Here is a 27,480-nt window from a genome sequence, read left to right as displayed (position 1 = left end):
CAACAACTTTTCCGTATAGCTGTAGTCAGGCTGGGAAAAATTATGCGATTCTTTTTTTCCCCTCCTGCCCCCTGGCAACTGAATTCCCTTGACTTTTAGGCTTTTCTATTTTAAATGACTGATAGCATTACTGAAGATGGTTTGCTACGGGTGTCTCACAGTGAACCTGTCTTAGGGGTGCATTAGGCTGTAGCGCTCACTCTCACTCCTCTGGTAGCTCACTGGGTGCACTGTTAGCAGCTGCTGTGACATGCTCCTCGACACTGCTGCGGGACAAGATAATTTTTCTTAGCCTGCTATTCTTTTAAACATTTTATGCTCATCACAAGTCAGTTGCAGCGCTTTACAACTTACAGATATTTTGCACGACCTCCTCTGTAGACTGAAAGCGATTCGGAAATGAGAAAAGAATGCTGCAACCAATTAGCACGTACAAACATTTATTTTGAAATTTCCATTCCAACTGTTATGAAGAGTTACATCATCAAAGCACTTTATGGCAGTGAAAATAGCTCTTACCCCTCTGACTCATCCATTACTCCATTAAAGCTGCAAAATGTGCAATCTGCTTGAAAAATAGGTTGCTTTTTATTCAGTTTCCCATGAAAAGTCAAAATTTGGTAACAAAAAAAAAAAAACCCAAAAAACAAAAACAAAAGAAAAAACCAAACCAACCCAGCTTATAGGACCTCTACATCCAATCCTCTCCCTCTTCCCCCAAAAATAACTTACAAAGATAGTTTAAAGTTTTAAATGAGTTTAAAACCGAGTGCATCTTTTTTTTTTTTTAATTATTTCTTCTTCTTCTTCTCATAATAATCTTAAAATTCTAAAAACCCATAATTTACTTTCTTGGAAAAAAGGCAGCCAGCCGTTGCTTCTTGATTGGAAGAATATGTATCTCCGGCGAGTTCATTTTCTTTAGCTTTACGCTCCTGTTTTTGACGGGTTTCCTGAGGGCCTCGGCGCTGTCCCGGGGCTCGGGCGGGCTCTTCACATCGTAGCACTGCAGCACCGAGTCCTGGGGCAGGTCCCTTTTGAAGGAAAAGTTTTTGGTGGAGACCCCCGACAAGCCCTTGATCTTGCCGCAGAAGATGGTGGGCACGGCGTCCTTGACGGAGACGATGACTTTGGCTGTCTGCGAGGTGCTGACGATCTCGATGTTGTTGCCGGCCTTGGGCTCGCAGCCCGCCCTGCCCGCCTGTTCCACCAGCCACTTCTGCGGCTGCCGCAGCAGCTCGGCCGCGCCGCCGCCCGCGCCCCTGCCCTCCGCCTTGCCCGCCGCCTCCGGGGGCTTGCAGGGGCCGAAGGGGGCGGCTGGCCCGGGGAGCTTGTCCGGTGCGGGGTGGGCACCGACCTCGGCGGTGGTGGCAGGGCCAGAAGCGGCCGCCTCCCCGTGCGGCACCCCCGGCTTGCGACAGGAGGCGAGGGACAGGTCCAGCGCCCCGTCCTCGGGCGGCGGCGGCGGAGGCGGCACCGCCTCGCTGGCGCGAAGCGCGGGCGGCCCTTTCATGGAGAGGTCCAACGCCTCGTTCTCACCGCCCATCTTGATGACAGTGTGACGGCTCAGCTGGGGAAATTCCCGTGGGTGAAGGAGCTCGAAGGGCTTCGTCTCCTCCTTCTCCAGGGGTGTCTGGGTGCCCTTGCAGGAGTGGGGGGTGAAGAGCGGCGGCTTGGGTGGGTCAGGGGCCGCCTTGGCCTCGGCGCCGTGGGGCACAGGGATGGGGACAGGGATGGGGATAGGGATGGGCACGGGAAGGGGCACGATGACGGGGTAGGGCACCAGCAGCGTAGCAGGGGGCACCAGCGGGGACAGGGGCGAGCTGAAGGCCTGCGGTGGGAGGGTGGCGTAGTCCGGGGGCGGCTGACAGGGGGCTGAGCCCAGGGCGCCCTGTGAGGGAAACAGGTCCTGAAGGACGGCGGCGAATCCCGGCGTCTGAAAGACCGGGGGCAGGACGGGCTCCTGCGCCTGGCCGGAGGGCTTGGGGTCCAGGAGCTGGGGCTGCCCAACGGGGGTGGCGGTGCCGGGGAAGAGGCCGGCGTGCAGGGGGCTGGCGGGGCAGGCAGCCCCCGGGGGCAGCACCAGGGGCGAGTTCAGGTGCTGGAAGACATGCTGCTCCAGGAGGACGGGCAGCGGGACGGGGCCCTGGGTTGTCATCACGTAGGGGGTGGCAGCATTGGTGGCTGGCATCTGTGGGGCTGCGCTGCCGGCGACCTGCAGGTGGATGGGCAGGACCACGGGGCTGTCCCCCAGGCAGATGGGCTGCAGCACGGTGGCCGCCACCTTCAGGGCCACCCCGCTCTGCGACTCGGCCGGTGGCGTCAGGATGGAGGGTGCAGGGACTGTCACCAGCGGGGAAAGGGCTTTCTTCATCAGGTCGGCCGAGTTGATGTTCCAAGCCTCTGCTGTGATCAGCTGAGCCACCCCATTTTCCAGCTTGTTGTTGGCCATCGCCGAGGGTGAGTTGGTGACATCCATAGGCAGGTTGGGGGCATCCTTGTACAGCTCCTCCATGTCGCAGGGCTTCTTGGGCTCTGCCAGCACCACCTCTACATCGCTGTCAGTGGGACCCGCGGCGGCTCCACGCTGCCAGGAGCATCAGCACCGACATAATTTAGCCTGCAAGCCAGAAGCATATTTTAGGCACCACATAAATCTCTTCCCTAAAATAATATTTGCAACTGCCTTTAAAGAACCCGTCACCAAAGAAAGGCTGTTAAACGTTTCCACACTTCAAGCTAACAGCTCCATAATACAGCGTACGGTATATACAGAGATGCAGGATATACATACAGCCCTGAGTGTTGTGCAAAACATTTTGGGGAACTTATATTTAGCCATAAACATGGCCTTAAGGACTGCCTGCAGCCAAAAAACCCTCTCAGTACACAGCCTGAAACAAGGACTCAGGATGCCCTTTCCACATTTGTAAACACAGCTTCACATAATGACAATGCACATCAGAGCTGAGTGACAGCATGTTGTTTTAACTCAACAGAACCCCCAAAACAAACATTTCTAAAAATATTGCAGCCAAGAAATATTCAGCCACTCATGAAGTGTACTTCATTCCCCTTCAATACTTGTTCCATTTTCCTCCCACAACTGCTGTGTGCAGGATCAGAAAGGAGCACGGCCATGCAATGGCAAAGCAAAACCAACCAAAACTCCCACATTCACCCTGCCACAGTGCTAGACAGAGACAGTAATGTGAACCAGGCACCTGATTCATTAAAGACTTGGAAGGAAAAAAAATGAAAACAACTTAAAATCCAGTTTGACAGCCCAACTCTTTATATCAACCAAGGAAATAGCAATTAAAAAAGGGCAGGGATGGTTTCTGTTCATGATTGTGGTGAAATATGCAGCCTGTTTCCCCTAAATATCAACACTTCCCTCCCTTTGAGGGGGTGGGGGGGAAGCAGCAAATTAATGGCACTATGCATCCATTTATTTAGAAGGAAAAACATTTCTGCCCCGTGAGCTGCTGCCAGGCTTCTTTGCCTGGTGCTGCCCATGCCTCTCCCGAAGTGTGAAGAGAATCCTGCTGTAGTAATAATCACCATGGAAACTTGTCCAGTTTCAACTCTGTTACCATGGGGAAGCACCAGCACACCCCAAATGTACATTTTTCACCAGCACACAGCTGAATACTGCTCCCTATGAGCAAAGATGTGCCAACACCACTGCCCAGTACCCAGGCCCATGGGAGCAAGGCACTTGCCCACGTTCTGCAGGCACACTGGTACTGGGATGCCAGGAGATGACAGGGAGGGCAGCAGCATCTGGAATTGAAACTGTCTGGGTGAAGGGTCCCAACTTGGGGATGTGCCTAAAAGCACGTAAAGAACTCCTTGGTTCTGGTGCTTACAGAAATCATTTGCTGGCACAGATGTTTTGTAAGGCCAACAAACCTGCAGAGGTCAAGGAAAAGGGGAAAAAAACAAAAACCCACAAACAGAGGATAAAAAATGTCCAAGGCAAGGAAGTGGGAAATCTACTAAATCTCTCCTGACACCTATGAGTCCTTGGATTTGGCAGTGAGATACTACAGTGAGCACAGGACTACCTACAGAAATGCCAGGAAATGATAGCTGAAGCTGGTTGGGGGAAATGCTAATAATTGATCAGGCACATCTGAGTGCTTAAAAAGGATTTTTAAAAGTAAACACACGAGTCATTTATTTCCCCCTCCTGCTGCTGGCTTAAGGAGAATAATTATGGATTTTTTCCCATCTCATGAAATGTTCTGCAGAAAAGATTCACAAATATAGGGCTGGGGGGGGGTTTGTTTGTTTGTTTGTTTCCATTTTTCCAGCTTTGGCTGAGACAGATTACAGGAAGGCAGAGACAGCCAAGCGCTGAAAACAGGAGCAAAAATCAAATTTCTTATTCAGAAAGTGACAAATATCAGTAAGAAAACCATTGGGCCAGTATTGTTTTGAAAAAAAAAAAGAAAAAAAGAAAAGTAATTGTTTATAAAAATAAAGACTATGAGGAGACAGCTCAGCAGATTAAGCTGAAAAAACTAGACATCTTCATTTCTGTTACAGAATTAAAAAGCCATTTTCTACTGCTCTTACATAATCTCTCCCTCCCTGTCTTTAGAATGACCATTTTGGTGTCTGCAGTGCACACCAGCATCTTTGCTCCTCCAGCTGCTGCTGCACAGCTGAGTGTTCTGCACATGACATTGCCTCTTCCCAATGTTTCTGTTTGTTTGAGAAGTGTGGGATGCAGTGCTTTCATAGAGAATTAATGATCTGGTGGGGACAGGAAATGACCCCCTGTTCCCCTGGCAAACCCATTAAACACTGAGAAACAGAAAAATTAAGATGAAAATTATGCTGTGTAAGAGACGTGAGGGATTAGCATGCTGTAGGGACCCATGGAGAAAGAGACAGATCACCGCTGAAGATGAAAGTATAAAACATAATAAAATTCCCCCATTGCTGCTTTAAAAGGCGACAGGGCTGGAGGCAGAGGAAATACCGAGATGAGGGGAAGAAGAGCTCATCTATCACCCTCAGAAACCATGGAGAAAAGCCTGTAAGCTTGGCTGTTTTTTTTCAAAACACAGTCAAATATTGTTTTCCACACGGAATCCTGTATGTGCCTGGGATCTGTAAACATACATTGTTGGAAGCCAGGCCACTACCTCTGGGAGGGCTCCACTCTGTGAGGGGAAGGACACAAGAGAGGTGAGGTGCAGCCCTTGACCCAGATTTATGGGTTTGGGGTGGGTTCCCCCCCCTTACTTTTCCTATGTAGAAGTGTACCTTTCTGTACTTTCAGTACACCTGCTTCTTGAGCATGTCATCACTACAGAAAAAAATTAACATATATAAAAATATATATACATACTTAAAAATATTTCCTGATCCTGCCCACAGCCTGCAATTCAGCAGTAGCTGGCTGCCAGGTACAGTGCAGTCCAGCACAACTTGATCCTGCTCCCTGTAAAGCTATTTTTAGTTTCATTTGGGAGGGAATCCCAGGGCTGCTAAACACGTGTTAGACTAAAAATCTTTTATCAAGGTCAGTAACCAGGCAGAGAGAAAAGGATCCAAGTCCCCAAGCCTCAAATGAGGAAACTTTGAAGATTTGAGATCAAGAGACAGACTGATGTTGTCCAACTCCTTTTTTATATACTATGCACATAGCGTACACCATACAAACCCCTAAATTCTCATGGAAGTGACTGAAACAAAAGTAAAATTTTCAGTATTGGTACCAACAGTGATAGCTATATTACATTTCTGTAATAAAAAATCAACCTGAAGCATGTGCTGGGGTTTGGGGGGTTTTTGGGTTTTTTAAATTGTTGCTTCACTACACGTAAATCATTCAGTTAGTTTTTAAAATTAGTTTCATGTATCTATACATAAAAGAAGGTAATGTAATCTAGAGGAAGTGCCTTAAATTTCCTCTGCCTATCACACCTCAGTCCTGGACAATCAATTTCACTTTCCCTACTTATCTATTTTATATTTAATTTGCTGTTTAACTGAAAAGAAGCTTGGAACACTGGAACAAGCCCTACTGTAAATAACCCGAGCTTTCCCATCAGGGTGCTGATAAGAGCCAAGTTCATGGCACTGTGCAATGATGTGTGTGACTGTACAGGAAATGATATCTTAGCTATACACAAATGCTTTGGAAGGGTAGTGATAACTCCAGCTTATTTTTTTTTATCTCCTGCTGATGGCTGTGCAAGACTTTTCTCAGGGCTGCCGTGTGCCTTCCTGTGGGCTGCAGCACAGCTCTCCCTGCGCTCTGCCTGCTCATCTGTACCATGGCTTGTACCTCATGTCCACACAGAACTCAAATTATACTGTGCACACCATGGGAAAGGATTAGATGCTCCCTTTGTGGGATGCCTGGCTCAGTATCTCCTGGAAAAATAGGCCTTCCCTTGAGTATAAACACAGTAACAAACAGAAAATTAAAAATCTTGACTTAATGGAGCTGCTTGGGGACAAAATTATGGCTGGATATGGACTTCAGTGTTTTCCCAAAACTCGCTGCTTGATGTCACTGATCCAACCAACTACAAATCATCTTCCATGCTACAAATTTTGGTCTCTATAGTTTTAGCCATACACAAAGGCTTTACCATATTATTACTGGTGTTTTGTTGCTGGAATAGAATAAACGTATTTGAATAAAGTGAGCTTCCATATACCAAATACATGGAACTATTACTACACAAATAACACACAGGTGGGCTCTCCCACATGTGGAACCCATAAATGATTTCAGCAGTGTTTGCCTCTCACATTTCCCTCTGATTCACCTATTCATCCAGGCACCTGGGACTGAGAATCCTGGCTACCCTGTGTATTTTAGTAGTGTAATCCTCCAGCATCAAAGGGCAAAGGAGTGATCAAGTCACAGCTAGTAGGGAGCTTGTCTTCCCCTCTGTGCTGCACCATTTGTGATGTTGTTTTTGATACACCACACATATCAGTTGGGTGCAGAGGCACCATGAGGGCCAGTGGGTCCTGTTCCCCTTCTGCTTTCAGGTGGGCTGATGGTGAATGCCTCCAAGGTATGGGGCAGGCAGAGCAGAGGAGACCCACAAGATATTTCTTAAGGCGAGCTGGCCTTCATCCTCTTGCCAGCTCACAGCTGGACCCCTGACACGGTCCCACTGCCTCTGAAAAAGGGGCTCAGTGACCACTGCTTGGTCATCACAAAAAGGGAGTCAGTGGGCATGCACTTCCCCGTCTCCTCTAAGGGGCATCAAGGGAACATCCCAGTTTAGCTCTGCTCCCTTCTGCCTCAGTCCCTTGACTCAAGCACCCAGCAACTAACTCCCTGGTAGGATTTAGGAGGTACCATTCAAAATCAATTGAGGGCAAGGAGAGAAAGGCATTGGAAAGATGGGCAGGATTCACTCTGACACCAGCCTGACAGAGAAGGGAGGACTACACCAGGGTAGCACTGCCAGAATGGAAGTTACACCCACAGCCTTTGCTGCCCATCCCTCTGCACATCTCCTGCTCACCATGCACGTATGCACTGCCTCATGGTACTCATGGTACTTCTTACTCTGTGGAAGTTACACCGTGGAGGATAAGCTGAATGCTGCCAAGGAGCGGTTAAAATAAGCACCTCATCAGACAACTTCAAAAGATACTAGAGAAATAACACTCCAATGCAAAGCATGCAACAGGTTTACTTTGCACTGCTGCATTTGTGGAGCCTTTCAAGAAGCAAAGCTATTTGTGTCAAGGTTCCCATCCAAGCTGTTAAGCCCTGGGGAAACAAGAGAGAAACGAAATCATTGCAGCAGTGCAAAATGGCACGTTATAGATGGGACATGGACAATATGTATACACTGCTTCAGCACACAGCATGATCATTTTCAAATGCAGCAGCCTGACTAGCTGATGGTACTCTGGTCTTTTAAATAGTTCAGTTGAAAAAATACCATGGCTGTCTGCCTATTGCACAGGCTAATCGCCTGCAAAGAGCACGTTAGAGTCATAGATTTGCTAACTATATTGCTGTTGTCAACAATTTGTAGTTAGCAATCCATTCCGGGGAGAAGAGCTCACTTTTTCCTCGTTTAAAAACAAATCAGAGCAATTGAAAAAAACATCCTATCATGGGCCTGAAACCAGTGCCTTCACTCCCAAGGGCAATATATACAAGACAGACAATAAACACTGTGAAAGGAACAGAACATTTTCCTCACAAATTTCAACCTGTACTGAATTTTTATACCCAATTTGAAAGCCTCACAAAACCCCCTACATTTGCAGTGGAAACTGTGACATACCCTAAGCATAAGGGAGATGGCACTTGCTGCTGTACTCCTGGATGCCTTTTCCCTTTTTTTTTTTTCACTCCATTCACAAACTATTTCACTGACTGGTTGTAACACTTAACTGATGGGCTCTGCTTCCAAAAGAACCACTGCTTACCCCATATACACTATTACATGTAAGCCAGCACTATAAAAACAGGGCTACCTTGAAATTATTTCAGATTGATCTTGCTATTCCCAAATCCTCAGTATTTCTCATATCTGCAGCATAGGCCTGTTCCTGGGGTCTCTAAACATCATGCTTGGAGGAACCTTTCACCAGTTTCTGAAAATAAAACCTTTACAGTTGTAGTTTATTTTTTATCCTTGGTATTGTGCACAGCATCAACTAGCTTAGATTCCAGTGAGTGGAACACACAGTCTGAGGTGGAGACAGTACAGGGAAATCTGATGTATGAAATCTGACATGTGGAGGACAAACATAAATTTGCCAGCCATAATTACTGCTGAGTCACATGTTAAGTGATGTCCCTTCAATCCAGCTGGGGCTTCTGACTCCGTGCAGCTTTTGTGCTCCCAATGTCTGTTCAAACTGGCAAGACAAGTTACTGTTTTTGTGACTGTAGAAGTACTGTTTAAATCAGCTTTCCCCCTACACAGCTGGCTGTGTGCAAATGTCTCCTTCAAAGCATGAGGCAGTCCCTTGGGATGGGGACATCAGCAGCTTCAGCGCTGTGCTGGGACAGATGCGTCAGTGCGCAGCTCTGAGCACCTACCATGGGAAGGTGCTGCCTGCACAGCCCTGGGGGGCTCACCAGCACCTTCCCAAAAACCAAACTTCCTCCAGCAGAGATGCTCTAGCCCATCATTTTTGTGGCTCGTGGTAAACTTGGTGTCTACCAGGACATCCAGGTCCTTTCTTGCTGAGCTTTTTTACAGGTGTGTGGCCCCTGGCATGTACTGATGCTTTTCCCCAGGTGCAGAGCTTTGCACTTCTCTTTGGCAAACTTCACGAGGCTCCTGTGAGCCCAATTCTCCCACCTGTTGATGTCCCTCTGGATGGCAGACAAACCTCTGACGTATCAGCCACTCCTGCCAGTTTTGTGTAATCTGCAAACTTCTGCAGGTACACTGTGCCCATCATCCAGATCATTAATGAGGAGGCTGAGCAGGGAGGGACCCAGCCCTGACCTCTGGAGTACAGCCCCAGTCCCCCAACCCAACTGGGCTTTGCGCTGCTGGGCCTGTTCCACCAGTTTCCAATCCACTGCCTGCTCATCCAGCCCCCGCATCAGCTGTGAGGATCTTATGGGACATGGTGACAAAGGCCTTCCTCAATATCAACCCTCTGCTCTCATCTACCAGGCTTTCTTCTCATACAGTAGGTCAGCTTCCCACAGGGAAGGAAAACTGACAGTGGACTGCAAGTCTAAGAATGTCTAAATTAAAACTATATGAGGGAAAAACTGAACTTACTCGAGGGATCTGTCTTGCATCAGAGTTCCTGAGATTTACTATACCTTAACCTCCATGGTTTTCACACATGCTGTGCACCCATGTATTTACTTTTGTAGTAGGATCATAGGAAGAATGCAGATCCATGCTAGCATTTTTAGGCTAAAGAAGTGAAGTGCATGATTTTCCTATGGGAAAAAAAATATTTTGAAGAATTTTTCTTGTCATTAAATATCCCATTTAACTGATTATCTAGTATCATTTTCAATCAAAACATTATATTCGCCAGCAAAGCAAAGAAAAATGAGCTGGTTTGAGTACACAGAGCTAAACAAAACAAACAAGAGAGCCCTTACTTTACAGTAAATTTTAAAACCCACGCATTTTGTTTTCCCAGCAATCAATACACCAATGATAACAAGAGGAAAAGGATACCAATTAAACATAATTGCCAGCCCTGCTTCCCCCAAAACCTGAAACTAAAAGCACTCAGTGTCAGCCTAATAAAATATTTGTTCCTTTCCCAGTCAAGTGCTTTATTAAACAGCCCATAAAGCATCTCAGCTCTTACAAAGGATTTCCAAGTTTGATATCAGCTTCAAAGCCTCATTGGTTCCTCAGTGGAGGTTTGTTCACTGCTCTGAGACACTCAGCTCCCTATTTTGTCCTGACTCTCTCCACTAACCCCAGGCACAGATATTTTTACCACATTCACTTGATCTTCTCCAGCATCGGATGAGCAACAGTGTGGCAAAGGCTGCCATCCACTGCTCATCTCTTCTTGCTGATGTGACTGTCTTGCTCCTGGTAAGAAGGATAGGGACCCCACCATGGATGTGTTAGCAGGTCTCAGCCAACAGGTTAGTGAGGTAAAGTTGGAATTAAGTTCTTAAATTGCTATGCAACTTTTGCAGGCAGAGTATCTGACTTTTCTCTGTTATACAGACATGGTTTTGACCCCTTTGTCTGTCTCTCAGCTAGCCACAAAAGTGAAGCTCACCAGACTAACCCCTCGAGGAGTAAACAAGCTTCACCAGCTCAAACCCAGGAAATTATCTGAGGTGCCACTAGCACCACACCTGCCCTGAGAGACCCAGCCCTTTAGACTCACTGCAAACCCTTTCCCATCCACTCCTTACAGCACGCCAGCTCCAGCTAAAAACCACTTTTTCTTGGTGCAGATACGGCCGGAATAGGGTTAACCTCAGCTTTATTATAGAGCCATGGGTTAGAATAGCAAATTCCAACACTTCTGTAACCCATCTTAAATCAACTGAAAGCCACATTTTCACACAGCCTCTCATCGTCCTTATATAGCCTGGCTTAAAAAAATAAATAATGAGAAGAAAAGCAAAACCAAGTGAAAAACGGAACCTTCCAGCTCACAGATCCTTTCTGGTGACATACGAACGCTCTTGCCTAAGAACACAGGCAAGGACACGCAGGTGATTACCCACACACGTGTGTGCCACCCAGCTTGCCACCATGGGCTGAAAGAGATAAACACTTTCTGCTGCCCATAGCTCTGGTGGCTCTTATGACACAGATGTAGTCCCAAATGAGAAGATGTAGAGATGACAAGCTGGCAATAAACAACAGACTTATCAGCTTATCTTCTCTTGTGGGACAGGGTCTCACTTGGGAGCACAGGCAGATAAAAGGTCCAGGAGTATTAGACTGCTGCCTGGGGAGCCAAAGGATAGAGGAATCTTCCATCCCTCTGTGCAAAATATGGTTATTTAATGCTTTGTCCTTCCCCACTAGCATGAGTAACCAAATTCTCTATCAGCTTGCCACTTCAAAATCAAGTTTACGCTCATAGTTTCAGATTTATTAGACTGACTCTCCTTCTCTGCCTCCCCATCACTTTTATAAGCCAAGCTTAACATTTCATCAGCTACACAATGGCACTAATCCTCAGCAGAAAGTATGCACACAGCAGATTTCAAGCACTCATGCACCACCCTATCTTGTAATGTATGGATGAAAAAAACTTTCAAGAAAAAAAAGCCCCTTATTTTCATCCTTGCAAAACTTTTAACCACTGCAAGAATTTTGTTTATAAGAGACAGAAAAATATAAGACTCCTGTGATGTGATTAAAAAATGCCGCATTTTTTCTTTGAATCTCACATAATTTTACACATGGTTTCCTCACAGCATTTGTACCAGGTGTTTCCTGGTTTGACTTTGAGGGGAAGAGAATTGACCTCTTCTCTCCATCATGCTATGATGCACGAGATGTCAGATGAATTCTGACTGAATTTGAAATAACACCAGCATGAGATGCAGCTGATGGATGTAACAAGAAAACCTCAAAACCTCTCAACAATGACCAGTTTCGTCCTCCTAGAAGCCTCTAGACTGAACTGGGAAATATGCCTCTGACAGACAGATCTGACCACAAGTAGTATGCAAATAATAGAAAATACTGAAAATATGTCACGTTGCATCTCAGTGACACTGTTCAATCAACCAGTCCAGGTTATCACAGAATCATAAAATATACTGAGCTCAAGAGGGCCCATTAGGATCATTGGGTCCAGCTCCCAGCCCTGCACAGAACACCCTAAGAGCCACACCATGTGCCTGAGAGCATTGTCCAGATGCTTCTTGAACACACCCCAATAATGCCCTCCCTTACCCAGCTGGCCATGCTGTGCTTGATGCCCCCCAAGACACAGCTGACCCTCTTAGCTGCCAGGGCACTGCTGGCTCATGTTCAACTTGGCATCAACCAGGATCCCCAGGGCCCTTTCCATGGCACTGCTCTCCAGCCTCTTGTTCCCCAGTCTATGCACAGAGCCAGGGTTGCCCTGTTCCAGCTGCAGAATCTGGCACCTGCTCTTGTTAAACTTCATATGGTTGGTGATTGCCAATCTCTCTTAATTTCTTGAGGTCTCTCTGCAATTACAGATTGCAATAAATTGCATTACCTGTAGTGCCTACAAATGTCCCACATACACACACATACAAGCAAGCACTTCTGTCATGCCTTTTTCCCTCATCCACTTGACTGAGGTCTCATGGGCAGCAGTCATTTTGGCACATGATTAGCACAAAGCACAGACCTCAGCTTGGATTCCAGTTACCACTGCAATCACTCAAGAGGATGAGTGGACACACATCCATGCACATCTCACTAAGGTGGCACAGGCTGCCTTCCCTTTCAGAATAGCTGCTGGCCACTCCTTGGGGGTGCATTCCTCCAGTGTGCCTTCTCCTCTCTCTTCATCATGTTTCTCTGCTGCCAGAGCACTTCTAGCCAGCCTAATGTTGTCTGAATTTTACTAATTTGATGCTCTATGAACAAAGATCTTGTAGCAGTTCAACATGGTTTTCTCTAGCTGTTTTGGTATTGGAGCTCAAACCTACACACTGCTCTCAATGCATGGAGGTGAGACTATTCCAAACTATGCCAAGACCACAAAAGAAAAGTAATAATGCTCTTTGTCATCAGGGGTCCAGACTCAGAATACTCAGAGAAAAAGGGCTGTACTTCAGGAAATGCAGGCAGGGCAACCAATGCTGTAAAACAGCACTGCTATTGCAATAAATAGCATTTTCCTGATTCTGTGAACAAGTCAACATGAACATATTTTGCAGATTCTTATTTCAAGAGGAAACAAGGTCAGTCCTGCCCATACTTTTCCATCAAACCTTTGGAGAGAACATACATCATGATGAGTGCACTATACCAAATTTTGTTATTATCATCTCCCCCACCTTAATGACAGCTGCATGGTTCCAGAAGAGAAGCACACTGCCGTAGGATATAGAGCCCCTGACATATTTACTGCAGCATTTTTCACCAGTAATTTCCACTGCAATGTGTGCTATTACATGTTCAGAAAAACTTAGGGAAACTGCAGGATGCATAACGACAATTACATCTTTCCCAGATGAGACTACCACATTAATGGATCGGCGTCATCCATCACCATAGATCCTGAGTCCTCTGGGGAACGTCACTAGACCACTCTAATAAATCTGACTGGGAGATTTCATATTTGGCTGTTCAGCTCAGCCTCAGGAAGCAGCCTAGCACAGCAGTCCACAGTATGACTGTGCCTCAGCTCTCCTGGTGAGGTGATGTTACTCTATGGCAATGAAGCTCTGGATGTAAGAGGTCCTGCACTCCAGCAGGTAAGGGCACACAGGGCTGCAGCCTGGCAATAATTCCTCACACAGTCAGTTCTTCTAAGAACTGAATTTTCGTATACATGGATTTTAGATGGTGGAGGAAGAAAGTTGACTGCGTAGCTTCATTCCTTTAGCACCAACAACAAAGAAAATGAAACAAAAAATAAAGAAGAATAAAGCTAACAGTGAAAAAACCCCAAACAGACCTGCCAGAAGGCTAGTGCAGTTCTGAAGTAATTTTTCTTTTGCTGTCAATCTCCTTGATTCGTCAAGCCATCTCAGCAGACAGAGCAGACTGTCTGCCATGAAAATGTAAGGTGATGCTCTATTAGGGAAGAACATGCTACTCACAGGCTCTCCCTTTAGGAAAGTCAAACAAATAACACACAAATAAAAACCTCCATGGCTGTACCATGTCCTACCTTATCCTTGTAATAACAGGAGGACAGGGCCTGAGACTGCTTCCCCTTGTCTCCTGCACTAATGCAAATACAGCCCCAGTGTAGGAGCAGGCTGGGGGGAAGGTCAGCCCCACAGAAGCCCTTTTGAGAAGCAGCTCTGAGCAAAGGGTCTGAGGGCACTTTTGTCTCTCATGTTTTGTGTATATTCTGTTTCAGGCAGTGATACATTTTCCTGATACATTTTTCATGTAGCTGGAGCTAAGAGTTTTCTTGTGCTGTAATGGCTTAACCATTTTGGGTCCTCTCTTCCCCAAGGCACCAGCTTTTCCCACTGACCCCACCCCACACTGGATCAATGTCACAGGTCCTTCTTCCTCAGCCTGGGTATACAATGAGGTGGAGCCAATGCCAACGTCTATTCCCACTAGGATTGGGCCACCACCAAATATACCCTTGAAAATGGGGACAGCCTTGGGGTGCCACCTGTGCCTGTCGGGCCCTCCCTGTCCCCAGGTGACCCCCTCCCCTGTCTCTGTGGGTGCACTGGGTATGGCCAAGGGAACAGGGATGGACACTGAGGGCTTGAGCTACTGCAGCTCCAAGTACCTGACAGAAGCACAACAGAGCCTGGGAGATTAGCAAACAAGGATTCAGCAGCTTAAATATATAGTAACTTCAGGGAATAAAAACTGCCTATAGCCTGTGTAAGTTGTGAGAAATGGCACATGCTTCTCTTGCCTCAGGCAAATGCTTATGTTGGTAGCAAGCTTGGCTATGAATATGACACCCTTGCAGATAGAAACAACAAGAGCACCAATAAGTACAAAATATTCTCTATTTTCTTCATGGGGTGTTAAAGAAAACAACTATGTTCATTGAAGAGCCTGCTTTTGGCAAAGGGGCTGGGCACATACCACCTTCAAAAGCTCTCCCTCATCCCTTTCAGTGGGACAGTCAGCATCTGGTCTCTGCACTTGCCCCATGCTCAAGGGGTGAGGCCATTGCTGACCAGAAGGGCTGCTGCACCTTTCAGCTCCTCTGCACGGAAAATGTGGGTCTGCCCCACACCACCCCAACACACTCTATGGCTCCAGCTGGGCACCCCACATGCAGGGATGGGGGGTCTGTGAGCTACTGAAGCAGTGTGTGCCAGGCCACTGCGCTCCCAGGGGCTGCTGCTGGCCTGTCTTTGCCCAGGATGGTGGCTGAGGAAACCAGAGGCGTCTGCAATATGAGATGCACAGCAGGAACAAGCTGCACCAGTAGAGGGGTTGAAAGAGAAGCCCCGAGAGCCAAGGCGGCACCAAGAAAAACCACCGTTTTTACTGCCTGTCAGTGGACATGCTCACGCGCCAAACCGTCGGTCGAGCTGCGTAAACATCAGCAGCACAAACCAGAGGAGACAGCTGTCCCCTGGTGAGCACAAACCCGTTATGACCTCAACTGAATCCTCCTTGAAAATGTGTCATCATGGTCCATAGCTCGAGAAGCCAAGCAGACAGCTGCTGGCCATGGCTGCGCAGGGGAGGGCGGCCACCAGGACACGTACAGCGACCATAAACTCTGCCAAGATGTGCTCCACAACAGGAAGGCACCAGAGCTACCCTGAACTCTGCATCCACAGTTCTCTCCATGGGGAGGACAGTCAGGCTGCAACAACCAACTTGCATTTCCATGGCTGATGCAACTGGAAGGGCCATCTTTCCCAGAACACACGTTGTGCAGGCTAACTCCAGTGATCTCGAGGGATGGCAGCCCTTGGATGGACCTCACTGCTGAGGTCAGTGCCAGCACCCTTCGCTTCACATGGAAGGCAGACATGGTGAATGCATCCCTGTGCACACTCATCTTGCCACCCCCCAGGCATCCTCCATGTCCAGTGGAAAGGCTCGCCCAGAATGCTGCAAAAGCATGAAGAATCAATAAAATACATTGACTTTTTATCTGACAATAGCAATTTTACAGCTCAATGCTAACCAGAGTAAGCAGGAGAGCACACTGCTACCAAAAATAAATTAAAGGAGAGATGTGGGTCTTTGAAGATCCCAAAATATCCAGTAAAATTGACACCCAGTAAACCCTGCCCAGTCCTTACAGTGATTAAGGACAATTCAGCCCCTGCTCTGAGTGAGGGTTTCTCCAGGACCCAGCCTCCAGCACGTGTTTGGGTTTAGCTGTCTAAACAGACACTGAGGGATTAGGTCTCTGTGTGTCTTCAATGCTAATTAAAGGTTATTTATAATCCAATTTTTCCTGATAGTGTATATTTCTTCTTTGTGTAAACACAACCAACGCCAATGTCTAAAAAAACCCACAAAACCAAAAGTGGTGGAAAGGTCTGCATTTTACCAAGTTAAGGGGTGTGAGGACACCCCACAGGCTGCCCCGCTGGCGCCTGGCTCTCCCTGTCCAGCAGCCACAGGCACGGGTGCTTGCCACCACACAGAGCTGAGTCTGAACACTCCTGAGTTCCATCAGCTTCTTCCGTGCTGCTCATGGCTTGGGCAGTAGTTTCCAGGAGAAGTTCTGGTCACATTTGCTCCTGGAGAAGCAGTGTTTACAATCAATCAGATCTGAACAAGATATCTGGAGCACACTCCTACAGCAGTGTGAAGTTGGTACCAGAGCATCCTGGACAGCATTTGCCACAGACTGATACACAGAATGTGCATCTGGAACAAGGAGCAGCATCCCCTTATTTCATCAACCAATTTTTAGGACTCTAAAAAGGGCTTACCCATATAACATTAAACAAAGCCCTTTGGCAACATCCTTGATACAGCCAGTGAAGTACAGCTGTCTTCTCCAGACATTGGCTTTACACGGCTGGTGGGCACGGGGTGGGTTTGGCTGGAGCTAGAGCTTTACATCAAAAAGCCACTGAAGCTGCAGACTCAGGCACTGAGGAAAACAGAAATGCAACCTTATCCTGGTTGCCTATATGGTCCTGACAGTGTGGCTGCATTATGATACATTCTTAAACAGTTATCTCCTCTTTTTTCAAAAGGCCTTGTCATCATGCAAAAGGTCATCCACAAATGGAAAAAACAATTTTTTTCATAGGCCTCCTTGTGACTTTTAAGTTTCTGACTCCAAAATAAGCAACTCTTATTTCACACAGATTTGTAGAAGTAATATGAAAAATTTAAACTGGTCTATGAATCTGCTATTAAAGATATAATGCTACTTGTTACCCTTGTAACTATAGAACTATTTTAATCTTTCTCTTGCTTCAAATTACAAAGGCAACATACTGTAGTTTCAGTAGTTGCATTTTTAAATGTGTTTATCTGGGTCACTGCTACTTACAGCATAAGAAGATTTAGTGAAGCCAGTTTAGAATTAGTCTAGTGCAAAGGAAAAAAAATCTTTAATTAAAACTGAAAGAATTATATTGTTTGGAGGGTAAAGATCTCAGCATTATCAAATTAAAGTCTTTGCACTGATTCAAGAAGAAAATAGACCCATAGGCAATTTCATTCAAAAGGTGCTTAGGCTTTTGGAGGTTTCTGGACTCATCACAAATTATTTCATGTAACCGGCAATTTCAAGTAGAGAAAAGAAAACCCACAGCATTACAACATTAGGATTTTCTTTAATTGTATGATGTAAATTCAAGAATAACAAAGTGATTCCTGATTTGTGGCGGTCTGTCTGGCTCACTTGGAGCACTGCTGGTGTGTGTGCCAGCTCGCCCCGAGAGGCCACACTTCTGTCTGCACTGGCTGTCACAGAAGACGGGAGAGAAGACAACCTGTCTTGAAGGCATTGCTCCCAGATCCTTCTACTAAGACAAATAATCTGCAAAGAGAGAAAGCAGGGAGGGACGTTCAGAGGCCAGAAGTGGCACCAAGCACTTCCAATGGTCCTAGCTTTCCACTGTGTTGGAAAATACCCTAAGGAAGATGTTGGTCAGGAAAGGCAAAGCTGCCGCTCACGTAGGAAATGAAGCGGGAGGCTGAACGGCCTGAATGGCTGAGCACATCTGTGCGATGCAAGGCAACATCCCTCAGCATCACACCGCCCGTCAGTGACATGGAAGTGACTCAGAAGACAAGAGCACTTCAAAGGTTCATGGAATACTGGTTTATTTTAGCTGAAACCCATCTGACACAGAACAAGGAGGACTGCAAGCAGAAAGCATCCACCCCGCATCCTGTGGCTGCTGCTGGAGTGGTTCATCCTGCAGGAACAAAAGCCTTCCCCCTCTTTTCTATTTCTTCTGGTCAAGGGAGGAGGGCAGGCTGGGAGATAGCCATCACTGCTGCTGCTGAACCGCAGCCAGAGGATGCCTGACACTGCACCAGAGTGGGATGAGAAGTTCAGCAACAGCTTAACCTGCCCCATGGTCTCCACAAGAGAAAGCTGAACAAGCGCCCATCCATCAGTAGGGTACTGGTGTGACAGAAACATCATGTCACAGCAGCTGCATCACTCTGATCCTCAGTTAATTATTGCCCATATCCTAACAGCAGCAACACAGCGAGGAAAGGAACGAGCATGTAGTCAGCAGTTTGATCCTGTTATTGATAGGATGCTAACAGAGGGAAATAACTAAGTATAAAATATTTCTTGTGTCAGAAGCTGGTAGGAAGGGTGATGGATTTTCTTCAGATTATTGAAGGCAAAAAAAGGAAAGACATAAATTCTCAAAACCCCAAAGTTTTTATTTAGTTTTTTTCAAACAGGGCCAATTTTTACCAGGTTTCCGGGTGTTGCTTTTTGTTTGGTTTTTTTTTCAGTTCCTTCAATCTATTCCTTGTTGACAAGACAACACACCTGTTATTTACTGGATATGGTGATCTACAGCTTCAGTTTTTGGGGTTCCCATGTGACTGCAAGAGGGTTGTTTCTGGCACTTCAAGTCCTGCTGCAGCAGAAGCCATCTCACAGTCAGTAGGGCCAGCTACCGATCAAGATTCCAAAGGAGTAAAAAGCTTAATATCTAGCCCCCTAGTAAGAGAGGATTTATTTTATCATATTGTTTTTTAGAGATTTATCACTTCCTTTACCTTCCTCCATACGCACAGTGAAGAAAATCTGTTTTAAACATGTGAAGGCATGATTTCCATTAGAGGGTAAATTTGGGGGATAAATGAAGAAAAAAGGGAGCTATTATTAACCCAGAGACAATCACTGTGCTGATGAATGAGCACTAGCATCTGAATGTGTTTCTTATATTTAACAGATCAGGTTGCCACACCATTCTCCAGATGATCTCAGATCACTGGAACCCCTTTCCTTAAAAACAGGGCTATAAGAAGTAATTAAAAGTTGTCTGGGTTTGTACAAGTAGGCATAACCACTTTGTCCACAAGTGTCTTGGAAGTCAGCTGCTGGTCCTTATGGAACAATACATTTGGCTCTAACATCAGGTCCTGTGAAGCCCTACATTCAGCTCAGTGGAATTTTGGTGCAGCAGCTTCAGAGAGCTGTACTGGATCAACCCCAGAGATGCATATACCTTTGAAAGCATGTCAGACACCAATCCTGTGGAGACCAGAGCATGCCCCAAAAACCTGAAGCAAGGAGCAAAAAGAGAAGGAAGGATGCAGAGTTCTGACATCTGTACCACAGAACTGTGGGGACCTCTGAGTTGTCTCCAGATCAAAGGACCACTTGATAGCAGTCACCAAACGCCTTCTAGCAGAACACCACCACTCATCTCAAACTTCACTCATCCTCCCAGGAAAGGCCACTATGCTGACACAGTGGCCTTCATGATTTATTCCTAGGACTAGCTGCAATGGAAGGAAGTGGTAGCACACGGAAATGTGGCATCAGCAGAGAGTTTGGGGAATGCAATTCTGAGGATGCACATGATGCTGCTGTGAAAAGTGGAGATGGTGCAGGGTACAAGACAGAATTCTGGGTATTAAAAACCCAACCAAATAGAAAACCCAAATGAACAACCCCTCTCCTGCCCCCCAGACAAAAATATGTAGGGAAGATGAAGAGGTGAATGGAAGAAGAAAACCTTGAGTTGCTGACCCAAGGGAAAAGATGAATGAAGCTGCAGAGAACACTAGAAGTAGAGGTGGTGGAAAACTGAATTTGCAGGGAAGATACAGAAAGCAGGGAAAAATAAAAAGTTGCTGGGCAGTGCCTTTATCTTGCAGAAATTAGACTCCTTGAGGGATGTCTACTGCATTTCTAAAACAGTTGACAAAGATGGATGAAAAATCCTTCTGAAAACAATGGAGGAAGTGATCTATTTTCATAATTCTGAAAGCTGGAAAATAGGCTTGTCTTGATCACACCACAGAAAGCCAGACCATGTAAACAGGTGTACTTGGGCAGACCATGCTCTTTTACAGGCCTCCAAGGGCTCTCCACAATCCAACTGTGAAGGTTTGATGTGGATCGAATGCTCACACGAAGTGACTGGCAAGCAGTGGAGTCCCAGGGCATCTCCACAGTGTGAGCTGCAAAAGTTTTCTTCGCTAAAATTGCAGGAGCTGCATTTGTGTGGAATGAAAATATATTGAAAACAATGTTTAGGCTTTTAAAAAATATTTTACTTTCTGCCTGCAGTCAATCCCATACACAAATCCCCTTGCAGTTTGCCTTCTAGAACGAAAGAATGTTACACTGAAGCTATTCCTAAGCAATAGCAGTTCTTGTGATGACCAAAAATCAACTTTAAATTTATGTTGTCTCTTATTAAGCCATCAAGAAATTTCTTGCCTTGAAGCCACAGATTCCTGTGGTCTGTTTGGACCCACTTTATGCTTCAAATTCTCAAATAGCCACAATAATGAAGACTATTAGAAAATGTGTGTTATGCTGCAGCCAGTAAACACCACAAAGAGCATCCTGAGATTTATGACACAACATTGTAAGATTTTACAGACAGCCTTCAACCTGAGAAATAAAGTAACAGGGAATAAAGCCTGAAAATCAAACAAAATATATTTCCAAGTCAAAGCACAAAAGAACATGAAAGACCCAAAGAAGAGTCAATACAGATTTTCAATTTAATCATTTTGATTTAATAAAGTTCTTTGGATAGTGTTGCTGGCTCAATACAAGCATAGAAATTGTAATGGCAAATACTGTACTGTGATTCATGGACTGAAAACTTGTCTGATTTCATTATGTTGGTAAATGTAACACTGCAGATGCCTTCTCTTGGAAAGCTATTTCTAAATTGCTACATCAATATTAAGATAATCAGAACTGATATTTACCTTTTACAGGAACAGCATGTGTCTATATGTCCACATGGGCACATACACACACACAAACTTATATTTTTTACACTTCTCCATTTTCTGGATCACAGGAGTACATGCTACAGGAACTGCTGATTTATCCCAAATCAACCTATGCAGCTGCAAGGTGCTCAGTCCAGGATGTTTTTACTGGTTGTACCCTTTTCTCCCACTGAAAGTAATTAAAACAGATGTACCCAGCAGAAGTTCAGCTGAATAATTTGTTATCCCAGACTTTGGAAGGTGTAACTTCACCTTCAGTTTACAATGACATAATTGATGGATAAATCACTGAAGCCCTAAGATACACAGTCCAACGCTTAGGTTAACTCTGTATTTTTCAGCTGGAATAGAGCATGGTAAATAATTTTTAACTAAACTTCGCGTTTCACTCATGGTTTTGCAGCAGAAGTACAAAGCAGTGCGTTAAGGCGGATTTCAGGCACCAGAGCCCACATGCCATTGTTGACAGTTTCTGTGGGACACGAGACTGACAAAGAAGCAAAGGATGTGAGACAGCACCAGTGAAGGAGAGAGAGGCAAAAGTGAGGAAGCAGTGTGGCCAGAGAGGGACAAGGAAGTCCCTCTACACAATGGAGCCTAGTGCCCTCGCTGATCCCTGCCTTGAATGCCTTGTGCCACACATCTCTCCTGGCTGTCCCCAGAGCGGAGCCTCTGCAGCACATTCTCCACAGCCAGCTCACACTGACCTTGGCTCACACCGCCCATGGCTCACACTGACCTTGGCTCACACAGCTCACACTGCCATGGCTCACACAGACCATGGCTCACACAGCTCACACTGCCATGGCTCACACAGCTCACACTGCCCATGGCTCACACAGCTCACACTGCCATGGCTCACACAGCTCACACTGCCATGGCTCACACAGCTCACACTGCCATGGCTCACACTGCCCATCGCTCACACAGCTCACACTGCCCATCGCTCACACAGCTCTCACTGCCCATGGCTCACACAGCTCACCCTGCCATGGCTCACACAGCCCACGGCTCAGAGCCCTCTGGCCAAGGCTCGCACTGCCCTCAGGGCAGCAACCCTTCAGAGGGGGCATCTGAAAAGAGACTCCAGAGGGAGAGGAACACGGGGACAGCAAATGAAGCTCCAAGGACACGGATCTGTCCTCCGCAGCAACAGAAGAGTGAGGGCACGTCCAGCCCTCATAAATAAATCAGGCCACATCCCCATTTCTGCTCACCATTGCAGGAGTCCACAGGGTGATCCTTTGCCTTGTCCCCCTCCATCACTGTCACAAGGAACAACTACTGGCACTTATCAGCAGAGACATCTCTGAGAAGGAGTGACTTCAGGACACAGTGTCCTTCCCCGGTCCCTTGAACCCTTGAGACAATTTACAATGCTGTCACTTGTACATATTCCCTCCTCATCTACACAGTTCTTGTCTCTAAATTTAACATTTTGATTTCTAAACAAAAGTCCATAAGCGTTCTCACAAGACCTTGATGATAAGCCCTTTTATTGATATTCCAGTTCACTTTTCAAAATATTTGCAGATTATAGGATAAATGATGTTTGGTTTTATCCCCATTTCAGGAGATAAAGGTTGGGTAACTTATGATATCCAGATGAAAATTTATTGGTTAGCACTGGGGAAAGCAAATCCTTCCCAAAATTAGCCTTTGACCCAGTTAGTCTTTCATAAACAAGCAATGATTTAAAAAATCCTCGTCAGATAAGATGTTTGCAGCCCCAGCATCAACTTGCATAAATGTTAGAAGGTGTAAGCATAACAAAGCTACATCAGCCATAATTTACAGCCCCAAGACTGAGGATGAAAAACTATGGAAAACTTCCCTAATGAAATGTCAAAGCCAACTAGCTTCACTGCAGCTAATCCGCAGATCTTGATGACAGCGCAGATTACCCAGCCTGCTAAACTGACAAGTGCCCAAGGAAGCTCATCTCCCAGGGATTACACCTCCATGTCTGTTTGCCTTCTTCTGAGTTGTGTGGAAGAGCCCCAGAGGAAACAAGTTTCAGCTCATCTATTTCCTTCTGAGGGCTTTCAGTACACTACCCAGTCTTGAAGCATCAAGCAACAACAGCACATATACACACACAGAGACAAGAGTCCCAAATATTGACATTACTGTGCAATAGGCCAGTCACCCGCAGATGCCAGGCAGAAAGCTGCTGACAGATGCTGCAGCATAAACCTCCCAAGAACCTTCAGGTTTGGCAACAAAATCCTCTGTTTCCCATTCACGTTGCCCTGATGCTTGGATCTAAACAATGCCCAATATGAGAGATTTATTTTTTTCTCACACTGGCTATCTATAGAAAATCCTTTTTTGTAAGTCTCTCTCGTGCAGCTTCTGAATGTCAGGCCCAGCAAATCAAAACATTTTATTGTAATTTCATATTGTTTACTTTTGCGAGGCAGGATCTTGGCAAAGACGAGTGTTTCCTCCAGGGACAAGGAGGATGGGGCTGGGAGGAGGGGAGGACAGACGGGTGGAAGGAAGCATTTCAATGCAGACTTCCTCACTGTCTGCTTTAATAGGGACCTGGCTGAAATACAAAGGAAGAGGTAAGTAAGAAGATCTTGGCTACAAATGTAGAGATGCCAGAGAGTGGGTGTGAGGATGTCCCAGGACCAGCCTACGCAGGCAGTGACAGCAGATCAGGGAAGCAGCGTGGCTCCAGGGAAACACTGCCAGCCCCAGCCCACCCACCACTGCCCCTCAGCAGGGCTGGGAGGATCCTGGGGTCCCCATGGCAGGTACAGTCCTGGGCTGTGGCTGAGAAGGAGCAGGGAGGGACAACCTTGCCCAGGCTGCTCCCACTGTGCTCCCACACATGCCGGCAAAGCCAGTGTGACCCCTTCTATCCACAGATACTCCTGCCTCCTTGCCCAGACCCTCCTCCTCCCTACACAGCCCCAAACTGTGGGCAGGTTTCCCTCCAGGAAAGATGGCACCACCCAAGTACATATTTCTCCATGAGGATCCTCCCTGTATTCCAGGATGGAGAAGAGGAGGAGGCTCCTTACACCCCTCTGTCCAGGGACACTGGAAAGCACCAGTGATTCCACCACAGACATCTGTGTTTTGCTGTGTGTTTCCAGGGAGATCTGACACACAACATTCAAAGGTTTGGGTAAGCAAAGTTGATGAGAGCTGATTTAAGTGTTTTACGTTTGTGGACGAACAAACAAGGCATTTGAAACACATCACATTATATGTGAGTCTCCTGCTGAAGGGATGCTCCTCCAAGAAACCTGCAGGAGACGTGGATGGTGCCAGGGCAGCAGTATAGTTGGAAGCAGTTTTATTGACTTTGAGCTGTCCCCAGCTGTCCAACTGAGAGACCTAGACCATCTCATCTTCTTTAATCCTGGATTCTTTGGGCTGCTCCACACCAGACAAAGTCCCAGGACACATGGAAGGAGCATGATGCCTTGAAGTCATGACTCACCCTGTCCCCGGGACCACCCGTGGCTGCAGGCAGACTGGCAGACACAGGCGACAGCTCCCTGCTCCTGCTGGGTGCCTGGCAAACCTCAGCAGAGCTGAACTGCTAGCTCTCTTCTTGGCATAACAAATCTCCCTGTCCTTCAGCATCGCCTCTCTCTCCTTCTGAAGCTTTGTTTTGGTAGAAAGCAGTTCACAAAGACCTTTACACAAACTCACCCAATGACAACTGCTTTACTACGTAAAATGATTCACTGGTGTTTAAAAATCCCACAAACAGGAGCCCTCACTGACTTTATGGCCGACTTCCCACGAAGGCACTGAGGCCAGCAATGGCTAATGCTCCATCTGGCATCGACTCCCTGTGAATATCTCTCAGCAATAACAACTGATAGCAGAGCTCGGAGCCTACACATCATCCTCCTGTTTGTACATAAATTCCCTTTAAAAGGATTTCAGCATCCTCACACTGCTTCTTCCCAAGCGTTCAGGCTCTTAAAGCCAAGTCAGCCAGACAGAATGGTGCCACGCAACTACAAACAATGCAGGACAATTTTTTATTACAATACACGGCAAGATTCTTTCTAAAAGCACTGCCAGTAATATGCAGTGTGTAAAAATACACATTCATCATAAAGAGGTTAGATACTAATTCCTGCAGCTTAATTTCTTCTTGAGGGCACCAGCCCATTTTTCAATTAAGGCAGGATAATATTATTAATCATAAAAAATTGCTGATGTGTAAAATTGTTTCCTTTCTGGCTAGCATTGGCTGAGAGACATCGGACATGCTGCCTCTGAATCAGTCTAACTTTGTGGCAGTGTGGAAGCTGGATCATCCTTTTTGGTGAGGATTCACGCTGCTCCCAGCCTCAGCCATGGGGAAAGGCTGTCCCCTGGGGAACGTGCAGACCCACGCCTGCACTGCATCAGGTGCAGGCGGTAGCAAGGAGCCTGTGGATATAGATTCCCATGGAAGATACACCACTGTCAACTGTGAGGCACAACAGCTGGCATCAACGGGCAGCTCCATGCCAAGAGGGTGCTTCAATGGTCTCTCTTGCCTGAGCATTTCCAGGGCACCGTGTTTCAACACCCCCTGAAGAGAAGGAGGTTTCTGCCCACTGCCTCAGTTTTCTGTGCTGAATTTGGTATTATGGGACTCTCTGGTGAAGTCATCAGTGCTTTCTGTTTAATGTTTTTTCTCCTTCCCTCTGCTGCTGAATGGGCCTGCCTAATTCTGACCAAAATAACTGCACACATTGTCTTCAGATGGGGCTACCAAAAGTAGAATGGAGGGAAGAGAATTAAGAAACAACCCAAATTCAATAAAATAGCAACCTATGAATAAAAAAACCTCTCCTTGCTATGTAGTCAGCAAGGAAGACTGCTGGACTGTGACTTGGCAGGATCCAAGAAGATGCTGCAGAGGTGTGGGCATGCCAGCATGCTGCAGAAGGATGGCAGCTCCCTGCAAAGGCACACCCTGCTACCTGGGCCCTCACCCTGCCAAACTCTCAGGGGGCCTCTCAGATCAGCCCTGCTGTGACTGCTCCACTCCACCAAGGCCAGATTATTTCAGGTGGACAGGAGGGGACGGGCACATGCCGTGGTCTTGCTCCTGTAGCAGCCAGCATGACCTCTAGGAGCCCTCCACGGGACACAGAAGCACCCAAGTGAGGAGCAGGGCTGTGCCAGGCCCCTCTGTGCTGGGGCCAGGAAATGAACCTCCAGCAGGTTTGCTCAGGATGATGGAGCTGGAAGGAGACAGCCTGGTTCCTGGTTCTGAGCTCCACAAGTCTTTGCCGTGTACTTTGGTGGCACAGATCCAGACAAAAAGCCTTCTTTCCAATCATGTGTCCAACCCTTTTTCCATCTATGGGCAGTTTCCCTTCCACACATCACTAAGTCATATATCCCCTGACTTCTGTTGAGACTTTGCATCCCCCTGCTCACAGGACCTCCCAGGAGCAGCTCATGGCAGTTATCTCCGTGGCAGCTCAACCCTTTGCCCACTGCCTGGAGAACTTTTGGCAACACTCCCAACTTGCGTGCCCCTGCCATTTATCTCTTTCCTCCCCATCTTGTTTCTCCCCTGTTCTGGAAGCTGCAGTCTCTGTATTTTTTTCTCTATAGTGACCAATCTTCTCCCAGCAGCAGAATTCCCCTCCTGTTTTTCCCACACACGATCAACTCCATAATACTATGCCAGTTATCTGCAGCCTTATGTCTTTCGTTTTCTGACATCACCAAATAGTTTCTTATCTGCGTCTGGTATTATTTATACACATATATATAAAAGGCCATCTTCCACCATCTTATCGACTGCTGACTGAGAATAAATCATGCAAGGAGAACAGGCCAGACTTTGGGACCACCTTGGGGAATATCCCAGCCCACAGTTGTTGCCTCTTGGCAAACACAAGCAAGAAGCACACATCCACTCTGAAGTCTGAGGAGGCAAATCACATATACAGAAATGGTGAGTTTCAGCCAAAAAATTTCCTTTCTGACAAGAGTCACTGCTACTCATGCG

At 46.6% G+C, this 27,480-nt stretch overlaps 1 protein-coding gene across 2 annotated transcripts in view; it reads right to left on the bottom strand.

Moving 5' to 3' along the window:
- Positions 1 to 426: 426 nt before the first annotated feature.
- RAI2 (retinoic acid induced 2) overlaps positions 427 to 27,480 on the bottom strand; it is a 43,641-nt gene continuing 16,587 nt past the window's right edge. For both annotated transcript variants that reach the window (XM_041399898.1, XM_041399899.1), the window contains exon 2: positions 427 to 2,620. In XM_041399898.1, the coding sequence (XP_041255832.1) occupies positions 845 to 2,515 (1,671 nt within the window). In that variant the 5' untranslated portion in view covers positions 2,516 to 2,620 and the 3' untranslated portion in view covers positions 427 to 844. The remainder of the gene's footprint in view (positions 2,621 to 27,480) is intronic.

The sequence above is a fragment of the Onychostruthus taczanowskii genome, unplaced genomic scaffold, assembly GCF_017590055.1.
Source record: "Onychostruthus taczanowskii isolate IOZ18803 unplaced genomic scaffold, ASM1759005v1 scaffold17, whole genome shotgun sequence".
Taxonomy (NCBI): domain Eukaryota; kingdom Metazoa; phylum Chordata; class Aves; order Passeriformes; family Passeridae; genus Onychostruthus; species Onychostruthus taczanowskii.
The sequence above is the reverse complement of the archived record's forward strand: the minus strand, read 5'-3'. Positions and strand labels throughout refer to the sequence as shown.